The following is a 22,124-nucleotide window of genomic DNA, read 5'->3' on the forward strand; positions in this document are numbered from 1 at the left end:
AATAGATTAAATCTATAGAGTACTTTATGGCTTTTTGGTATTTGTATATATCAATATATAAGCACTTATTAAGTGCCTACTGTATGCCAGGACCAAATGTAAGAATAGTTACATATCTTAATTAATGTCCTTAGTTCCCATCATTGTCAATGAATCCGTTGTTCTAATTACATTTTTCTGATGAATAAATAGTTCTTAAAGACACCTTATACAAATGGTCATGTATGACTAAAGCCCTGGTACTCGGCCCTAGGACTGCTTTCTAGAGGCATCTAGGTAATATATAGTATGGTTAGAGTACTGGACTTGGAGTTACGAAAGATCTGAGTTCAAATCCTGCCTCAGACACTTAGCTGTGAGACTTGAGCCAAGTCATTTTAACCTGTGTGTGAAATAAGGATAATAATAGTACCTACCTCCCAAAGTTGTTGTGAGGATAAAATCAGATCATTTCTAAAGTGTTTTGTAAACCTTAAAGCATTACACAAATGATCTGTTATTGTTATTTGCACCAATAATAGAGGTGTCAAGAAAACTTCAAGATTTCTTGCTTCTTTTTTTCTGTCGCTTTCTCCCATTTCCTAGTACTTCCCAGGACACATAAAGCACCTCTATGCATCAGAATTACTCCCTTCCTCCCCACATTAAAATTTCCATTTCTTTTTTTTTTCTTTTTAAATTTATTTGCTTTTAGTTTTCAAGATTCACTTCCACAAGATTTTGAGTTCCAGATTTTCTCCTCATCTCTCCACTCCCCCCACCCCAAGAGAGCATGTCATTTGATATAGGCTCTACATATACATTCATATTGAACCTATTTGAAATTTCCATTTCAATCATCATATTCTCCTAGAAATATAATCAACTGGGAATTAGAAGGCAACGTGGCATAGGAGGAGCCCAAGTTCTGGATTCAAGCTATCTAGGTTCTAGGTCTAACTCTACTTCTATGATTTTGGGTCAGTCACTTAGTGTTTTCATGCCTTAGTTTTAAGTTGTTTGTTTTATTCCATAAATTGAAAACTAAATAGATAAAATGAGGAAGTTGGACTGGCTGAGCTTTACGAACCTATTATTTGAATACTTCACAGTAAGGAAGGATTGCTCTTCTGCTAAATTCCTGCTTAATTGATGGAATATGTGTTGGAGAACTTTTGGAGGATTTACCTCCAAATTTTTGGAGCCCTACCCAATGGCTCTTGTTTGCTTAAACGTCAGAGGAAACTCTGACAAATTGGCACCAAGCATACGGTATTCCATTTCTGAAAGGCTGTGGATTCCTAACACGTGTCAAGCAGAGGTTAGTAATATTATGAAATGAAATGATAAGTAGATGAAAGGTCACCGAGTATCAGGTCCTATATAAATTCAAGGCATTCATAGATTACTGTGATTATGAATAGATAACAGTGGTCTCCCCTCTAATAAGTCATAACAGTATGACCAAAGCTCTCCAGAACTGCAGAATAGAATCATATAGAAAAAGAATCAGGAGAGTACAACATATGAGGTCAATAGTCAATAATGACAATGCTATATCCTTCAATCAGCAAATACTTATTAAATTTCTTCATTGGGAAGGGCACTGAACCTGCAGTCAGGAATTATAATAACTGATGACGGTGATGGTAATAATAGCTAGTATTTTTACAGTACTTTAAAGCCTGCAAAGTGCTTTACAAATATTATACTATTTGAGCCTCACAACAATCCTGGGAGGGAGGTGCTATTATTATTCCTATTTTACAGAGGAGCAAACTGAGGCCAAGAGAAGTTAAGTGACAGGTGTGGGGTCACATAGCTATTAAGTGTTTGAGTCTGGATTTGAACTCAGGTCTTCCTGACTCTAGGTCAAGAGCTCAAGTCCTGCCTTATATACTTTGTAGTTATGTGACTATGATTTAACTTCTTTAAGCCTCATTCTCATCTGCAAAATGAAGGGGTTAAAACCAATGCTCTCAAAGGTCCAGCTGTAAATTTATGATCCCATATGCCAAGCACTGTGCCAGAATCTGGGACACAGAGACAAAAATTGGATAGCCTCTTTACTCAAGAGACTTTCTTTCTATCAGCAAACAAAATCCCTTATACACCATCGCATTTGATGCTCAGAATAGCCACGAGAGAGGTCACGCAAACATTATTATGGTAATGTTACAGATGATCAACATTAAGTTCAGAGAAGTTAAATGATTTACCATAGTTACACAGCTAGATAGTGTTGGAGCTGGGGCTCAAACCCTTACATCAATGTTTGGTGATTTTTACCTATCCCTTCTAATGGCAATTACATAGGGCGAATGGGGAAGAAACTAAGGTATCCTGAGTGACTCTGGCTCATATTTGAACAGCTGAATATAGCACCAGAGTCAATTTAGTTTTTTGCTCTGTAGTCTTCAAGCATAATAAAGTTTAGTGTTCTGTTAGGGAGGATGGCACTCTCAGCCAGAATCACTCAAGGATTATGGTTAATAGTCCACTGGCTAAGAACATGGTGCTTAGCAAAAATTTGTTTCCCATGATTAGGGACATTGTGATCAGAGAGACCTACTGGCAAGAGCCACATTTTTTTTAACATGATTTTAAATACAGTTATCTTTCAGGTAGTTTCAGTCATGTAGGACAGGATATAGGAGTTATTTGAGTATAAGTTGCAATTTCTTGCTCAGAAACAAATGCTAGAATGGTACTTTTTCAAATTCCTATTACTCCAAAAATGTCATAGCATTTCTTCCTGGTAGGAGGGAAATTGTGGAAAATAAGACACTTTTTTCACCTGGGTAAATAGCCAACTTTCTCCATTTGGGGTAGTGTTGTGGAAAGCTCTTTGAGACTCTGCTGATTGTCTATCCATCATGTGGTAAACAATGTTGTTGTGGTTTTTTTTTCCTCTTTCACCTCAGCTGCACCAAGAATGATGCTGCGGTTTATCAGATCTCTGCTCAAAACTGTTTTGGAATGATTTGCTGTTCAGCTTTTATTGAAGTTGAGTGTTTTTCAGAGAACCCACAACTCAACCCTAACCTGAGTGAAGATGCTGCGAGGGGTTGGAAGAATAAGACTGGGATGTGTAAGAAGGACAACTCACATCAAATGAAAGAACAACTTTTCCAGAAGAAAGGAAATGTCACTGAGGACACTTCGACTCTGTCTGCTTCTTTCCCCAAATTCAGACACTCCTGCTTATCACAGTTACAGTCCAACAATGATAATGAGTCACATAGTCCTGAAAAAGACACAGGTGTCAAAAGCACTATTCAAACTCAAGAGAATTGCTCTCATCACAATTACACAGATGAACATGCATTCAATGAGGCAGACAGACTGGACAAATATCGCAGTGGATTGGTACATTCCAAACCATCAAGGTTAATTGATGACTTTGTGGCCAGTTATGGCCATAATGATGAAGTCTTACCACTTAGTTATCAAAACTCTAAAATACAGAAATATATTAGCTTTAGCATGGCACTCCCTGAGGAAACCACATCCATTTACCCAGTGAACAGCTCCACAACCAAGCAGAATGTCTCCCCAGAGATTTCCAGTGAAGATTCTGACACAGATTTTGAACTCTGCCCAGAGATAAACCTAACCTGCACTGAGGAGTTTTCAGATGATGACCTTGAGTATTTGGAATGTTCCGATGTTATGACAGATTACTCTAATTCGATCTGGCAAGAGGACCTCAGAGGGAATGACCCTCTCTTTTTATTAGAAAGAGATGACGAAGAGGCAAAATTCAGAGAGGATTGTCTGGGTGGGTATGAGCATTTCCACAGTGAAATGGCTTGTCAGAGTCAGGTGTCAGATAACATTATGCCTATGGATACCACCGTTGGCTTATGTGGTCATCACTCAAAACTCCAAGGACCTGGAAGGAGCAGTCTACCCATTTACAATCAGTCTACCTTGCAACCAGGAATGACTCTTATTTTGGGACACCCTCAAGATGAAACATCCCCAGTGAAAGAACAAGAGCTCCCTGTCTCTTCTACAGCCAATGACAGTGATCAACCAGGAATGAAAGGAGAAAATGCAGATAGTCACCAGGCAGGAGAGTATCTTGCCATTGACAGTCTGATGAACATGGATAAGACTCCTGGAGAGATGATGCCCCAGACTCATGAGTTAGAAAAGCCAGTGACAGACCAGCCTGTAGAGAACTCAGCAGAGAAATGTGTAGAGGGAGACCTACGGCAGAAGAAGGGCTCACAGAAATTAGTCAGGGTGAGGAGACCAGGGACTAAAGGGAAACCCAAGAAGCTGAGCACCAACCTGAAAGGAAATGCAACAGATAGCACGCTTAAACTCCCAGGTCCTGGAGAAGTCAGGGATCTTGAACTTCGCCAAGGCGATACAAGAGAAAATTTTCATGAAGAGGCAGAAGCTATTCATCTTAATTCCCAATTCCATGGAGAATATGCCTTTTCGACCCAAGCACAGCAAGAAATAGAAGCGCTTCCAACGCCAACAGAGTCACTTCCCACAGAAGGAGAGACAGAATTGAAGAAGAAAGGGAAGTGTACTAAAGGCCTACTGGAGACAGATCAGGTGCTAAGCCAACATGCCCATCCTCAGGTAAGACTCCTTTCCAAAAAATAACAGAACAGAAAGCATGCTTCCATGTCCTTATACCCCCACTTCAGGCTCACATGAGCTCTACCATAACGTAAATCAAAAGTAAGCCCTCAGATACCATTAAGGCAAGAGTGAGTGACAGCTGCTGCTGCTAGGAAGGAAATCTAGTTTTGAAAAGGGCCCAGATAAACCTTAAGCCATCCTAATTATAGAAAAAGATGGACAGTAGTAAGAGAGACTAATGGGATTCTGGACAGCTGGGTAGAGAAACCTGATCTTTCATACACTCTGCATGTGCTTTAGCAGACAGCATCTATTCAGAAAGTTTCTCAAGCAAATGTTTTGAGTAGAGCCTTTGACAAATTTCTCTCTATTTAGTCACGTTTGATGGGAACAGTTTGTGAAAGGTGGGACCTGACTTTTCTCCATATTCCCAGTGGGAATGAGCGATTTCCAGGTGTTTTGCTTTATGTGATTCATTTTGTGATCCTGGCTAAATCCTGTAGTTCTGTTGCTGCCTTTTACTTTTAACCACGTATATTTTATCTGTGTCTCCATGAAAGTACTCTGGAAACTCTGATGTGCTATACTGTTTTAATGTACGGTATCAGAGAAGCAGTAAAAAAAAAAAATAGAAGGCAAATGTCTGTGGATTCTGCTATTGCTTACTTGGAGGAAGCATTTTTAAAAGGAAGAATTAAATGCAGAGAAATAATTTAAGTACAAAGAGCTTGCTTCTTGAGAAATACTTTTCTTCAATTCTGATAAACTTCAAATTTCCTTTTGAGACTATATAATAAGTTATAATGGCTTGAATTTATGCAATATCTTAGAAAATTGCCCTTGATTCTTAGGAATGATTTGCCTGATGGAAAATTGTTAAGAGATTATGAGTTACTGAATTGGGGGGGGGTGATTTATAGCAGGAATTGGGTTTTGTTATTTTTTTGTTTTTTCAAAAAACCCAAAACTTACTTGCCACTTACCTGGCTCTGTTCCCAGGAAAATGAAACTGTAACTCCCTGTACACTTCAAAGGTATTCAGGGATTTTTTGAGCCCTTTCAAGGAAAACTTTAAATCTTAGGCTATTTAAAATGCAGTACATTAATTCCCACAGACTTGACCATAATAGAGGCTAAATTTTGGCTTCACAGAGAATGATTCTGTTTAGCTGTCTAAACCAGCCAAATTAGGCACATAATATTTGGAGTTCACTGTCTGCTACATAGGTGTATGCTCATTAATGACTGCAGCTGATGTCATTTAGCATTCACACATAAATAACTTACAACATATTTGTTCCCAGGTAGAGCTTATATTACGGGATTACTCAAATAGGTTGCTGTATGAAGTTTTCCTGGAATTTGATACATTGTTTCTTTTCCTAACCATAATGTTGCTCCTCCCACACCTTATTTAATTTCTATTTTCATGTATTTCTCCATTTCTGGTGTGTATCATTAGGCAGAATATCCCTTTTAGCAGACGCCTGTGGAATCTGACATCTGTCAGATGATAAAATATGAGCAAAGATAGGAATAAGGAAATAAAGGTTCCTCTACAAAGGGGGTGGAAGTGGCACGCATCACGAGAGGCTGGGTTTTATCTGTCCTAGATCCACTAAATTGAGAAACTAAATCTTCACCGTCATTAAGCTTCAAATCCACTGACCACTGGCCACCATGTTTATTTGTTTCATTGAGAGTCAACTAAATGAAAATGCTTTCATTCCTGAGGCCACACTCCTCTCCCTCATGCCCATTCCAAGATCTATGGTCATGTACTGATACTTTCACATTCAGAGCAACACAGTCACATAGGACATCTTCATCAGAAAAGCAACATAGCTTTGAGATAAACTAAATAAAACTAGGCAAGGACCTAGGCTGGAAACGAACTGAAGAGCAGTTTACATGGAGTCAGATGGGCCAATTCCCACTTAGCGGTGATCATCAGCAGGGCCGATTCCTACTAGGGGAACCACCCAGCAGCTTCAAAGGGAACTGTATCCTCTGGACAGTTCTGTACAACCTGGAATGAGGTGTTAAGAAGGCTCCTTATTCCTACAATATTTATTGTTCTTTGGTTAGGAAAGTTTGTAGGGGAATGGAACAAGAGAGGAGGGGTATATTTGACAAGGCAGATTCTTCTTCCCATACAAATTTATGTTCCTAACAAGAAGCTGTTTCAGCTTCTTTAAAAGCCCCATCTTAACCCTGAGGCTTGGGTATGGGACCCACAGGGAACTTTTCAGAATCATGTGAAAAATGTGTTACCAGAATTGGGGAAATCTACTGGTTTTACCTTAAGCCTTTATCATTAGACTTTGAAGTTTAAGTATTAATTTTTGAATTTGTAGCTTTTGCTTCTAAACCTCCTCCTGTCTACTCTAAGTGGACCTAAGAATTAAGGTGAAAATCCTGGGTTTCAGGGTGGTTGTAATAAAGGTGCCTCTCTCCTTCATCTCTCCCCACTAGCTGATGGGCACATGCTTTGACTCATTTCCTTTTAAGTTTCCTCTGGTAGGATTGGTGGCCTGCAGACTAACCCCTGTTCTATTTCTTGATCTTTATCCTAAGCATTTTATGGTCTTTTCTCAAGGAAATCTGTTCTAATGGAGGTATACAACATATATGCTGGTAAGGAAACATAGGGAGGGAAGAACCCTGACAAATAGGGGAAGCAACAAAGGCCTTAAGTTAGGAGACAGCTCCTGATCTGAGCCTGGAAAGGAGCTGGGAATTCTAAGCGATGGAGGAGAGGAGAGACAGCATTTCAGGCAAGGGACACAGCCTATGCAAAGGCACAGAGTCAGGATATAGAATATTATGTACAACACTAGGGAAAAAAAAGCCATCAACCATTTTACACTGCATTCTTTTACACTATAGACCAGGAGTCTATAAACCCCTTCTCAGAGCATTTTTAGATGCACAAAGTAAACTAAATAGGATTACAAAGATACCAATTATATTGAAATATGGTTACCAAAATATTTTTAACAAATAAATTCACAAATCCTAGTTTAAAAGTTACTGACAGTCTCCTTCCTCTCCTTTCTGAACTCACATCTTCAGATTTTATACTTGTTTTCCTCTGTTTTACAATGTAAAAAAATGTTTTAGTCTCACTGGACATAGTGTTTATCCAAGTTTGCCTCCATCAAGCTAGCCTCCCCCAAGCTAGTCTCAGAAGTTTGGCCATTGAGAGCAGAGAGGGTACCTCAGGCCAATCTGAACCTTCTCCAAAGGTCACACCAACAAAACCTTTACTCTGGTTTAAACCTCAATGCTCTGATCCAACTCTGAGGTTAGGAATGACATTCGGCCCATCTAAAGTTTCTTCTGGTGCCTCACTGAAGTCATATAAGCTTCACTCCTAAAATGAGGAATCCTGGATCCTGCTGGGCAACTGTCAGCTTTACCCCAGAGAGTGTGCATTTGGGGGCGGGGGTTGTCAGGGAATGGGTTTCCCATATGTACCGTATGGAAATGTAATCTTCAGTTAAAGTATTTTATAAATTTTCTGAATGGAGAGTCAGCACCTGGTAAACATGAAGCACTACAGTATACTCTATGTATTTTAACCAGATGCCATTGTAATAACATAAATAATAATAAGCTTTTTCATGAAATGATGGCATAGTTTATGCCATACATCAGAAACATTGCTTCATGGATAGGTGTTTTTCTTTAAATGCAAAGATAGTACTCCTGAATTATCATTGTATTTTTCTATTTATTTTGCATAAACGTATGTTGTACATGTTGTCTCCACAAATATACATGTATGCATATATACCTACATGTATGTTTATAAACATATAGACATATATACAAAGTCTCTGCCTCCAAGGAATGTGCATTTATATATACTATATATGTGTATACATGCATGCATACATACATATATACATGTACATGTTGTGTGTATACATGTCTGTATGTATACACACATTCTTTGAAGGCAGACTTTGTTTTTCTATTTGTATTCACAGTGCTTAGCACATTGGCTGGCACATAGTAGGTCTTTAATGAACAAATACTCCCTGATTGAGTGCTTGTTCATTGGTGAAGTACATCTCTGAATTGTTTTTCTAATAGTGGGTATGGACTTATGCTAAGCCATTCTCAATCTTACCTGGCTCCCCTTCTGACAGTGCCATAGACTTTGAGGATGACTGTCAGAGGTTGGGGGTTAGTCTAGCACAATGTGGCAGGCAGGAATTAGCTGCCCACACTATGATAGAACCCATGCCATCTTTACTTCAGTGCTCTAAATGAACTAGTCACAGAAAAATCTCATCACGTTAGCCTGACAGTGGAGGTTCTCCATAATTTAGCCGTAGTCTGCCTCTCCAGCTTTAGCTCCCCTAGTGGAAGGCTTAATCCCAGCTGTTCTATTCACTATTCCCCGACCCTGTTTCTCTGAGTGGCTGACCCTAACCCTCTTCTCTTGTCATCCTTTAAGAATGAACAGATTCATGAGGCCTTTCACAATGCCCTCAGTCAATTCACCAGCACTTATTAAGAACCTACTACGTGAAAGGCATTGTGTTGGGTTCTAGGGATGCAAAGAACACTAACAACTGAGAGGGATCAGCAGCAGCTTCATGTAGGGGTCTCAGCCTAGAAAGGAACTAGAGAGTCCAAGATATGGAAAAGAAGATGAGAAGCAGGGGGGAGGAGGAGCATTCCTGGCATGAGGGAAAACCTGAACAAAGGCAAGGGACATCACATGTGGGCAACAGCAAAAAGACCAGTTTGACAACATTAGAATGTGTGAAGGAAAGGAAAGTGAGGTGAGTCTGAAAAAGTGGGCTTCAACCAGAATCTGAAAGACTTTCAATGTCAAAGAGGAATTTTTAATTTATTCTGGAATCAACTGGCACCTACCAATGCTTCTTGAGCAGAGGGCCAATATGTTAGACCTGAGCTTTAGGAAGAGTTGTCATCCCCTGTTTTCGAAGAGGACCAAAATCACATCATTATGCTAGAGTCAAGTTTCTATGTGTCTGGTGATGGCTCATGAGACTTGGAATGCTCTACTACAGGTGGGGCACAAATAGTTCATGCGAACATTTGGGGTGGGTACTCTAAATTTGCTCATCCTGTGTTTTCTTTGAGCTGTTTCAATTGTGCTTTGCTCATAGAGCACAGCGCCTTCTCTGATATGGGCACACCATGCTGAGCGGTCCTGTGCCAGTGTCTTCCATGTCACCTAATCAATTCCAAAGTTCTTGATAAGAGTGTCCTTGTATCGCTTCTTCTGATCACTATGTGAATTTGCTTGCCCTGTGTGAATTCTCCATAAAATCATCTTTTTGTCAGGCACATGTTTTGCATTCAAACAACGTGGCCAGGTCATTGGCGTTACACTCTCTGAAGCAGATTTTGAATGCTTGGCAGTTTATTTTGAGTAAGGACTTCAGTGTCTGGTACCTTCTCCTGCCAGGTGATCTTCAGAATCTTCCTAAGACAATCCAAATGAAAGTGATTCTGTTTCCTGGCATGGTGCTAGTAGACTGTTCAGGTTTCACAGGCATAAAACAATGAGGTCAGCACCATGGCTCTGTAGACCTTCAGTTTGGTAATCAGTTTAATACCTCTTCTCTCCTAATACTTTCTTTCAGGGCCTCCCAAACACCGAGCTAGCTCTGGCTACCGGAAGAATTAATGTCAACGAATTAGAGCTCTTCTCTGAGTGGTAACAGTTTGTTGATAACTTGGAGGGAAAGTTGATCCAACACACAGTTGGCAACAGTAGAGCAGAAAAGTAGTAGGCAGCTTTCAGAGATTTGGTGTACAGCACTGTGTTTGATCATCGGCATCAGAACACTCACAAACACCAAAACTGGTTTGATGAAAATGATGGGAAAATCCAGAAGCTGCTAAATGAAAAATGAGAACTTCACAGGGTTTACATCAGGATAGTTCATCCATCTCTAAAATGGCATCATTTTATTCCCTCAAAAATATGAAGGATGGGTTGGAGAGGGAAAAGACTTAAAGCTATTAGACCAATAAACAGGTCACTGCATTAATTCAGGCGAGAGGTGATGAGCACCTGACACAGCATGGTAGCCCATGTGAGAGAAGAGAAAGATTATAGATATTAGAGATATGACAGTAGGATCATTAATACTTAATAACTGATAGAATATGGGAGGTGGAGAGTGGTCTATAGCAGTTCTTGTCTATGAAAATTCTCCAAGCTGATGCAAGCTAGTTTGTATTTCTTTTTGCTTTTTTTTAGGTGTATGTCCTTTCCCCCCTCAACTAGATTTCAAGTCTTTGGAACACAGAGACCTTCTCATACCTCTTTTTATCTCCAGAACACTGGATAGAGCAGAAGCTAAATTTCTAATCAAGTTGATCAGTTGGGTGGCACAGTGAATAGAGTACTGGAGTCAGAAAGACTCATCTTCCTGAATTCAAATCCAACCTCAGATAGTTACTGGCTGTGTGACCCTTGGCAAGTCACTTCACCCTGTTGGCCTCCATTTCCTCATCTGTAACATGACCTGGAAAAGGAAATGGCAAACCACTGCAGTGTCTTTGCCAAGAAGACCCCAAATGGGTCATGAAGAGTGGGATACGACTGAAAAGCTCCTGAACAATACTGGCAAGGGCCAGGCCCACTTAGCTGGCTGTCAGGGATGCCACCAACGGCCAGAACTACAAGAAGCTAACAACTGAATAGTAAGCCGTTATTTCAAGTTCTTTAGTAAGCTAACGGTTCAATCAAACTCAGTCACTGGCCAATAGAAAGAAGATGGCAGGGGAAGTTGGTAGGATTCCTTATCAAGTAGGAGGATTAGACTTGAGGACCTCTTAGGTCCCTACCAATCCTGAGATTCTGTGATTGTTTCTCTGTGTGCAAGGGTCAATTAGTCAACATTTTCCAAGCATCCAGTCTATATAGGGCACCATCCCAGGATATAGTGCTAGGCATGACATTGGCATTTCTCCATAATTAGTGGGTACATCTAATTTTCTATATCTGTCAACAACATATCTATTGACTGACTTAAAAAAACAAACAAAGGGATTAAGTAGAGGGGGGAAAAACAGAAGAATTCTAAGCTTAAGCAATATGCTGTAGCGCTTAAAGCAATAAATGATGTTATGGTCTGATAAAGGATAGTTACCTCAGAAAGCAGTTTGCTTGCTAGCAAGAATGTGGACACCAGGGAGCCGAACCCATTGGCTCAGTGTCTGGTGCCGAGCGGGATTTTATAGAAGAATGAGTTCTCAGGTGTGAGCATAAGTGGCATAGCAGAAGCAGGCCTGAGTTTGGGGAACAACTTGCTAGTCAACCAGTTCATCTAGGACATAGAGTCTGTGCAGAGAGACAGCATAAAATAAGATTGGAAAGACCGGTGGGAGCCAGACTTTGGATGGTATACTGTCCTATCCTAGGAAGTTCTCTTTGGATTGTGGTTCCATACCTCAGCTATCCCTCCCAGCAACAGTGACACTCAGTGCCCAGATGAATCTGTGATCTCGTCAGTGTAGAAGCTCCTTCTGACAGGGTAGGTCACAATCCATTTGTGCCTGCTTATCCTGTGTGGCTCTTATCCATATCCTCCCCATAGGTTAGCAATAGGTGAACACCGAAAATGCCATAGGCTTTCTTTGTTCTCTCTCGGTGTATGAAGGATACCAATGAATCACTCATAACAGAAGTATTAATAATAGTATTAGTAACTTTAATATTACTAGCAATAGGCCTTAGTGTTGTTGTTCAGTCATGTCCAATTCTTTGTGACCTTTGTATATGGGGTTTTCTTGGTAAAGATACTGGAGTGGTTTACAGTTTCCTTCTCTAGTGGCAAACAGGGTTAAGGGACTTGCCCAAGGTAACACACCTAGGATGTTTTTGAATCTGGATTTGAACTCAGATCTTCCTGACACCAAGCTCAGCATTCTATCCACTGCTCTACCTACCTGCTCCAAATTCACCAAGTATGTGTACACTATGCTCAAAACTTCTTAAAGCTTAAATTTCTAATTATGAGTTTCTTAGCTTGAGGCCCTTGCATTTAAAAAAAATATTTCAATAACTATATTCTAATATAATTTGTGTCCTTTGTAGTCCCATGTATTTTAATTATGCTTTCAAAAACATTATTCTGAGGAATCCATAAGTTTCATCAAACTGCCAAAGGGGCATATGACACAAAACAGTTTGAGAACCCCTGTTCTAATGAGCTGAAGTCAGTACACTGTCAGAACTACCCAGTATCTGACCCCCAGAGTAACTAATGCTGACTCTGCTCTTTGATCAGGAAGCCCATTCTGTAAGTCCTGCCATAGTGATTGAGCTAACTGGTTACTTTGATGTGTACTTAAGGTCTGGTTTACTGTAATCCTACCATTTGTGTTGTAGACCTATAAAAATGCCCTGTGTGTTGCAGTGCGGGTGTCTCTTTCACATGTAGAGGCCAGGCAGCATAAAGTCTCATCATGTCCAGTTGGAGCTGAGATGGCACAAATAAAATGATGCTTGGGTCATTCTGAGAATTCCCACCTCATATTCCTGCACATACACTTCCTCCTTACCAGCAAACCCTCATAAAGTTGCTAAGCACCTAGCCTGATTACCTCAGTCATGATGACCTTTGGGGTTTATGGTCTGGTGTAAAGGATAATTGGTATCACGAGGTTATAGGGCCCTCCTAACAGACTCTAAACAGGTCAATTCTGTGGATTCTCATTCTTTCAAGAAGATCTAGATTAGGGGCAGCTATGTGGCACACTGAACAGAGCACCAGCCCTGAAGTCAGAAGGACCTGAGTTCAAATCCGGCCTCAGACACTTAACACTTACTAGCCATGTGACCTTGGGCAAGTCACTTAACCCCAATTGCCCTGCCTTCCCCCCTCCAAAAAGAAAAAAAAAAGATCTAGATTAGTCTTGACCCTCCTTCCCACCTTGTACCAAGCATGTAATAATAACTTACATTTATAAAATGTTCTGTGTTTACAAATCACCATTAATTACTCTCTCTTAACTGGTGCAACGAGTTAGGCAGTATAAGTAATATGAAGCATTAGTAGAGTAGTGCAGAAGTATGTGTCAGACAGGTAGAGAGTGGGCTATGTGTGGCTCATAATTATACCAAGTGTGAGGGCTGTTCAAATTAGATAAAAATGCAACTGGGAAATATTTAACAAAATAAAAATACAATTATATATATAGACACTAGGTCAATATGTAGCCTACAGGAAATCCTTACATACAGCTTAGCACACCCCTTTCTTATTTGAGTTTGACACCACTGGCAAAGTGGACTGTCCAGCCTTAGGAGCCAGGAAGACCTAAGTGCAAATTTAACCTCAGACAATTACTAGCTGTGTGACACAAATATAAGGAAATAAAGGCCCAGAGACATCATTGATTTTAGCTCTCATACCATGGTCAGTGGCAGACCCAGGAATCAAAACTAGGTCTGCTGACTCCAAATCTACTGTTCTTTACTTTTAATAACATGCTGCCTACCGACTTCCTAGAAATTCAGTATCCCTAGAATAACCTACTAATTTAGGGGCTTCTGAGCCACAGTAAGCCTGTGGCCTGGAATATGTCCCCTAGGTTCACCTTATTTTGAATCTGACCATGATATGACCTCTATAACCAGTGTGGGATTTGATCATATATTCAGCAAGTACCCCATAACCAGTAGCATCCCCTAGAGCAGACACTGTGGACATGCAATTCAGAAATATTTAACCAAATCATACCATTTCTATTTATTTTATTTTATTCTTAATTTAAGAAATAAAACAAGCATTTCCAAATCTATTATATACAATTTGCTATTCCTTTTAAATATGCAAGAAATATCATGTAACTTTCCTTTTCCCCTCTCCCTGCCCTGCCGTAGAGGGGCTTAGATACAAATATATACATACATGTACACACACACACGCCCACATTTATGTGTGGAATCATTCTATAAATACTTCTATTTCAGTTTTTTTTTCTGGATGCAGATATAGCATCTTCCTTCCCAGGTCCTTTTAGTTAATTTGGGTATTTATAACAGTCAAAATGACTTAGTTGTTCAAAGTTGTTCTTAAAACAATGTTACTATTACTATATACAACATTCTCTTGGTTCTGCTCATTTTACTCTTTATTATTTTGTGCCAGTCTAACTATATGGAAGGTCAGGGTATTTACTCTTGCCTACTGAAGAACAATGTACCTATGCTATGGATTGCAGAGGGGCGGGATAGAAATCAGGGAACTCTTCATGAAGGATAAGTATGAGCTAGGCTTTGAAGTATAAGCTGAATATCAATAGACAAAGTTGTTGGGGGAGGGTATTTTAGACATAGGGAAGAATGTGAGTGAAGCCATAGAGTCAGGAGAATGCGGGACATGCCTAGGGAACAACGAGGGTTGATTTTGGCAGGAGCATAGGGTGTATGAAAGGAAAGCATGGGACACAAAGATCAAAAAAGGTAGGTTGGAGTTTGGTTCTATAGGATCTTGGGATCCTATAGCTAGACTGGGGACTTCATGTGGTAATCAATAAAAGTCTGGGAATGAGTAGGATAAGGAAGACATCATGGTGTAGTGGGAACGAGCACTGAGCTAGGACTCGGGAGATCTGGATTTGAACTCCATGTTCTGCTACCAGCTTAGCTGTGTGACCTCAGCCTCATGGTTTGCTCGCATAAAATGAAGGGTTCCAGTTAGGTGACCTCTAGTGACTCTTCCAATGTTATGGGCTAAAGAATATGAGATCAAAGCTGTACCTTAGGAAGAATAATCTGGAAGCACAGTTCAAGATGGTCCAGAGAGGGAAAGAAAGAGTCCGACAGCTGCTATAGTAACAACAATATAATAATAATAGCCTGAACTATGGCGATAAAATTAAAAAGTGAAAAAATACTAATTCAAGAAAGTTTGCAGAGGCAAAATCTACAAGATTTGAGAATTGTAGTAACATTTACATGAACAGAAATGGGAAAGTCAGTAGAAAGAGTAGTTCTTCTGTTCGTTTTTTTTTTTTGTAGGTTGGGATAGTGGATTATAGGATGATAGATTTCAAGTTGGAAGGTAACTCAGAGGTCATCTAATATGACTCCCCCATTTTTTATGGATAAGGAGACCAAAGAGGAAGATAACCTTGACTTTGGACAAAGTAAGTTTTGAGATTGCCGGTGGAACATCCAGAAAGGGACGTCTAGTAGATAGGTAGACATGAGGATACAGAAACTAGAAAAGAGGTTCAAGCTAGAGATAAATGTTTGGGAGCTGTCTGAATGGGGGCTTTTATTGAGGACATGGGTGCAGAGAAAAGCAGTAAAGAAGGTAAGGGGAGATAGAAGAAAAGAGAGTCAAGGACAGACCCTTGGGGGAACTGCCTACATTCGAGGGTATGAAGAGAAAGATGAGTGATAGAAGGAGGCAAAAAAGGAATATTCAGAGAGATAGAAGAATCAAGAAAACAAGCATTGCAGAAACCAAAGGAAGAGAGAATAGCAAGAAACAAGGGGGTATTGTGCGCTTCAGGAAGGACAAGAAAGGTGAGGACCAAGCAAAGACTCTTGGATTTGCAAATTAAGAAGACGTTAGCAACATTTGAGAAGTAGTTTTCCCATGAATAGTGGGTAAAGAAGCTAGATAGCAAGAATTTGAGATTTACCAGAATGTGGAAATAAAGGCAGCAAGTATAGACTACTCATTGCAGAGATTTGACAGAAAATTTCCCTTCCTTCTTTTTGGAGATAGGGGCTATGGTTGATGTAAACTACATATATTGTCCAATTTGGTTGATGTGTTGATTTGTTTTGATAAACTGATTTCTTTTTAATTCTTTGTTTTAAGAGATGACTCTCTGAGAGACAGAGAGACAGACAGAGAGAGAGACAGAGAGAGAGAGGGAGAGAGAGACAGAGAGATCAGGAAATGTAGGTGATATAAAAGCAAAAGATATCAATAATTAAAACAAATTTGACAAAGAAAGTGAGAAGAGAGATGAGACTCCGACGAGGTAGCAGAGATGAATGAAAGTGTTTTGGTTTTTCTTTTGGTTTTAGGATAAAGATGACCCCGTTTGTAGAAAAACAGGAAAGAGCTAGTGAAGAGAAGAGATTAGAAATTGCAAGAAAGTCATGCAATAGGGGAAGAAATATGAAGGAAGGAGCTGAAGAAGACAATAGCATAAATTATTCTTCTGCCAATCTAACTGTTTCTCAGTCATCTTTGCTGAATATCCATCTAAATCACACCTGCTGACCCCCAAAGCTCTGTCCTGGACTCTCTTCTCTTCTTTCTCTATACCATCTCATGTGGTGATCTCCTCAGCTCCCATAGATTCAGTTATCGCCTCTATGAAGATGATTCTCAGATCTGTTTATCCAGACCTAACCATTTTCCTGACCTCCAGCTTCACTTCTCTAGCTCCCTATTATAAATCTTTAACTGGATGTCCCATTGTCATCTTAGACTCATTATGTCCAAAACTGAACTAATTATCTCCTCCACTCCCCAGTCCAACCTCCTCTCTTCTGAAGCTCCCTGTTACTGTTGAAGGCACCACAATCGTCCCAGTTAACCAGGCTCACACTTAAGTTTCATCTTTGACTCCTCACTATTATTTGTGCTACTTATCCAGTCTGGTGGCAAGTCCTCTTGTTTCTGCATTTGTGACGTCTCTCATGCACGTCCTCTGTCACCACCCTGTATTTATCTTGTATATATTCCCCTGGTGCAATCCTTCATCACCTCAGGCGTGGATTGTTGCTATAATCTCCCAGCCTCGAGTCTCTCCCCTCTTAAATTCATTCCCACTCAGCTGCCCTAGTGATCTTCTTAAAGCACAGGTCCGACCATTTCAGCCTCTTTACAGTAAACTCTAGTGGTTCCTTATTATTTCCAGGATCAAATTTTAAATCCTCTGTTTGGCTTTTAAAGCCTTTCACTATCTGACTCCTGTCTACCTCTGCAATCTTCTTTTTTTTGGCAAGGCATTTGGAGTTAAGTGACTTAAGTGATAAGGCCACACAGATAGTAAGTATCAAGTACCTGTCTGAGGTTGAATTTGAACTCAGTCCTCCTGACTCCAGAACCACAGCTTTATTCACTGCACTACCTAACTGCCCCCCTTTGCAGTCTTCTTACATTTTACTCCCCCCAGTATGGTCTACAATCCAGTAACAGTGTCTTTCTTGCTGTTCCTCACACACAACATTCCTTCTCCCCTATCTTCTCTCTCTCCTGGTTTCCCTAGCTTCCTTCAAGTCTCAACTCTTACCTTATCTTCTGGAAGAAGTCTTTCTTAGTTTCCTACTCTCTGAGATTAACTCCAATTCACCCTGAGCATCTCATACGTACTTAGTTGTTTGAATGTTGTCTATCTCATCAGTGGGAGACTACTTTTGCCTTTCTTTGTAGCTTCAGTGCTGAACAGAAGGGGTGGTTTTGGGCACAAAGTGAGTACGTGATAAATTGGTAACTTGGCCTGAGGAAAATGGCCTTGGGCAGCAAGGTTACCCTCGGAAGAAAAGGAGGGCAGCTCCAGCTTCCAAGACAGGAGGGAAAGACTAAAGAACAGATACAGATACACAGAGCGGTTTCTTCAGCACACAGGAGAGCTGACATAGACTATGTCTAATGTCCTTAACCCTTTCAGTAAAGTGAGTCTCTCTGTTCAGAGTGAATAGGTAGGTCAGGGTGGGGTTGGGGTCTTGAGGAAAGTGAAGTTTCAGAATAGCTGCTATGGAAACTATATTAGGGAATTAATAAAAGATGAAAATGGGGTTGCTAGGTCGAAGGGAGGGCCCACTGGGGAGAAATAAGATGAATCTGTAGTATGCTTAGCCAGTATGGTTACATAACTTTGTCCATCAAAACTCAGAAACTCTGGAAACAGGAATGGGGAAAGCAGATGGTAAAGGTTGGTCAGAGCTAAGGTTTAGCTGTATGGGAATAGTACAAGGTCAAGTGTACTTAGGAAGGGGGAGCATCATGATGTACTGAATACAATGCTAGATGTGCTGTTAGGTAGACCTGGGATCTAGAGTGACACTTACTAGCAGTTTGACCTTGGGCAAGTCATATAACCTCTCTAAAACTCACTTTCTACATCTGTACATTTACATCTACATCTCTTAAGCAACCACCTTACACAGTTGGTATGAGGATCAAATGAGATAATAGAAATGGAGCCCTTTTCAGACTTTCAACTGCTACATAAATATTTCCTATCATTATTAAATGGGTGAGGAATTCTAGGGTGATGATGGCTGTGTGTTATCTAAAAGAGTGAATGTTGGTCTAAGCTGGGTAAGAAGGGAAGCAAGTGAATCCAGAATGGGGTTAATGAACTGGGCAAACATGGAAGAGTTGAGGGGCCAGAGGTGACAAGGACAACGAATAAATTCATTAAGAGATTGTGATCAGATGGGGGTGATCTCAGAGTTCAGTATCTCAGAAGTGCTGTAGATTCAGGTGAAAGTGAACAAGAAGGTAGTTCATTGCCTTAGGTAGTCCATTGAAGTGGGTAGAAGATGGAGATCACTGAACTTGAAGAGCTTGAGAAATCATGAACTCAGTGCTAAGAAGGTCCAGTAAAATGTGATTGAATGTTCCCCCAGGACAATAGCAGGGAACAGGGTGAAGAGGAAGACTTTTGTTAAGTCAGGTGCCAAGACCATTGAGGAAGGAGGGAGAGTGTCCTGGATGTCAAGAGAAAACAGAAATCAGGATGAGATTGGCGTGACTGAAACTTGCAGAAGAGGAGAGGTTGCTGAGGATGGCATCGGGACAATGAGCTGGGGTTAACAGTGGGGAGCTAAGTGTACCTTCCAGCTCTGCTCCTTACTTTAATAGATTCAAAACCATTGCATAATGATTGGGAGGAGAAGGATACGAAGCGCTAGCAGCTGGTGGGATCCAGAAAAGTCTCATGTGGAAGGAGGCTTGAAAGTTACTGGGAATTCATTCTAAGAGGCAGAGGGAAGGAACCAGTGTGTGTATTATTGGTGCAGCCAGTGCAAAGGTATAGAGATTAGAGATAAAATGTTATGGGTAAGGAAGAATAAAACTATCTGCTATGTGCTACTGTAGCATATGTGAAGGGGAATAAGGTGCAATAACGTTGGAAGGTAGATTGGATCCAGGTTGTGAAAGGTGTGAAATGCCCGTCAGGGGATTTTATATGTGGTTACAGAGGTAATAGAAAGCCACTAGAGTTGATTGAATAGGGACATGACAGAGTCAGTCCTGCTCTTTAAGAAAATCACTTTGACTGTGGTATGGAAGATGGATTAAAAGAGGAAGAAATTGGAGGGAGACCTCTTAGGAAGCTATTGCAATACATCAAAAGACAAGCAGGAGGGATTAAACTGGGGGGGGGGTCATTATGCGAGAAGAGGGCAGCTCTGAGATACATTGTGGAGTTAGAAGCAATAAGCTTTGGCGACTGTTTGACTATATGGAGTGAGTAAAAATTAAGATTTGCAGTTGACACCAAGGTTTCAAACATAGGTCACCAAAAAAGGGAATGATGTCCTGGGAAAAAATTGAGATTCCTGTCCATTTCAGGTTATTTGAAGTAGAAGCAGCATTTGAGGGAAATATGCTGGGAAATGTGTTTCTAATAGAATGAGAATTCCAAAAGGCTCAGCAGAAAGGACCAGGAGTAGAATAGATAAGGCTGGTGTAGACTTTGGGAGGCTTTTGTTGAATAAGGATACAAATGCAAGCAGCAGTGGGGGCAGAGTAGTCTTTTCGCCTATGGTGATAATACTAGATAACAGATGAGTAAACTGAGCAGTTAGAGAGCAGGCTGGAGAGGTATGTTAATGATAAAGCAGGGGGATTATTGGGGAGGCAGAAGTTTAGGTGATGTAGGCACTTACTAGTCAAGTAAATCTTTATACCCTGCCATGGGACTTGGGAGTTTCAGCTGTAGTAACATTATTTTTTCCATTCCCATATTTTACCCTCTCGTTTTCTCCCTCTGTTTTCTACTTAGCTTGCTAAAATATGTCTTCGTTTTCACCTGTCCAGGGTAACTGAAATAAGCACAGATGCTGATTTATTGTAACTAATCCAAAACAGGTGTACCATTTACAGCCGAGTTTTATTTTGAGGAGCAGTTCAGGCACTGGAATTTGGGTGACTGCTGGTTAGGCTGGTGAGAGGCGGGCCATCCACCTCCTGGTGTGTGGGTTTAATCTCCTGAAACAAATCACTCATCACTGACTTGTTCTGGAGCTGAGTGCCAAAAACAATATTTCATTTACTCATTTCTTTTGGCCTGACTTAAAACTCAATCACATCAATTCTATGTTGGTCAAAACCAGTCTAGATTACCTAGTAGCTCTTTTCATTCTCCACAGAATATAGTATTTTGCTCCCCAGAGTCTGGGAAGTGGTGGGGGTGTAGTTCCTACGACCCAGGATAGTCGTAGAATTTTATAGGTAAGTAGGTAGAGGTAAATAGACCTTCAAGACCATCTGGCCCAACCCCCTCTTTTTATAGATACAGAAAATGCTGAACAAAAAAGGTTAAGTAACTTGCTCGATGTCACAAAATTAGTTCATAGAAGGTCTGTATAATACAACCCATGACTCCCTGGCTCTAAGATCCTTAGTCCAATTTCACCATCCACAATACACTCCTAACACAAATGGGTCAATCTCACAATAAGAGTTTTTTGTACTTGACCAGGGTAATTTAAAATGTATTTGTTCATTTTTAAGAGAATAATTTCTTTCCATTTTCTCCTGAGTCCTTTACTCCAGAGGCAAATTCTAGTGTCTACTCAACAGGAACACACAGCACTACAATTTTTCTAAATCTCTCAATTTAGAGCAAAACTATTTAACAAGGAAGACCTGACTGATTGAAGTAAGGTATTTGATTTGGCCCTTTTAAGATAGCTACAAGTCCTCAAAATGAGTTCATTTAGACAAATATGAGTCCAATAGTTATGGGGAATTAATATGTTTCCGTTTCCCAAGAGCCCTTATTTTTATAAAGAAAGGGCCATTTTTGTTTGTTGTTCTGGGAATCTTTGAAGAATGTATTTAGCTTACATGCAGCCACATTTCCTAAGTGGGAAAATTGATCTCTGGAAGTATATTAAGCTACCTTTGGAGATTATGCTCATGTATTCAGATAACTTGGGGGCCCATTTGGTACTCTCTCGTACAATCTTACTAAATAGCATTTGCCTGGTTTGGAAATTTTCATCTGTGCTGATTTACAACCAGGGAGTCAATAATGTTCCAAAAGAATTCTTCCTACTGATGATGGTAAGAACATATAATGCCTTGGGCATAATAGTAGTGCCACCCTTTGCTTGGGCACTTTACAATTACTGAACCTGTGTCTCCCCAAAGCTTATGAGGCAGGTCAAGAGCACAGTCCTAACACCTTGTAGCTAAGGATGCTATGACATGAATCTTCTGGGTATATACACTATTAGGTCATGATCTCAATCGGTACATGAAATTTTCACAGGAAGAAACTATCCTAATTAGGATTGGGAAACACTTGATAGCATAAGATGACAA

The 22,124-nt window shown here is 40.3% G+C and overlaps 1 protein-coding gene across 1 annotated transcript in view; it reads left to right on the forward strand.

The window, feature by feature from the left end:
* LOC138172292 (alpha-protein kinase 2-like) overlaps window positions 1-22,124 on the forward strand; it is a 160,531-nt gene that overhangs the window by 42,881 nt on the left and 95,526 nt on the right. The window contains 1 exon segment of the mRNA XM_069102000.1: window positions 2,904-4,581. Coding sequence (XP_068958101.1) covers window positions 2,904-4,581 — 1,678 coding nt within the window.

Source organism: Petaurus breviceps, unplaced genomic scaffold (assembly GCF_028583685.1).
Source record: "Petaurus breviceps papuanus isolate PSGF00001 unplaced genomic scaffold, PetGlider_PUasm1.0 128, whole genome shotgun sequence".
NCBI lineage: Eukaryota > Metazoa > Chordata > Mammalia > Diprotodontia > Petauridae > Petaurus > Petaurus breviceps.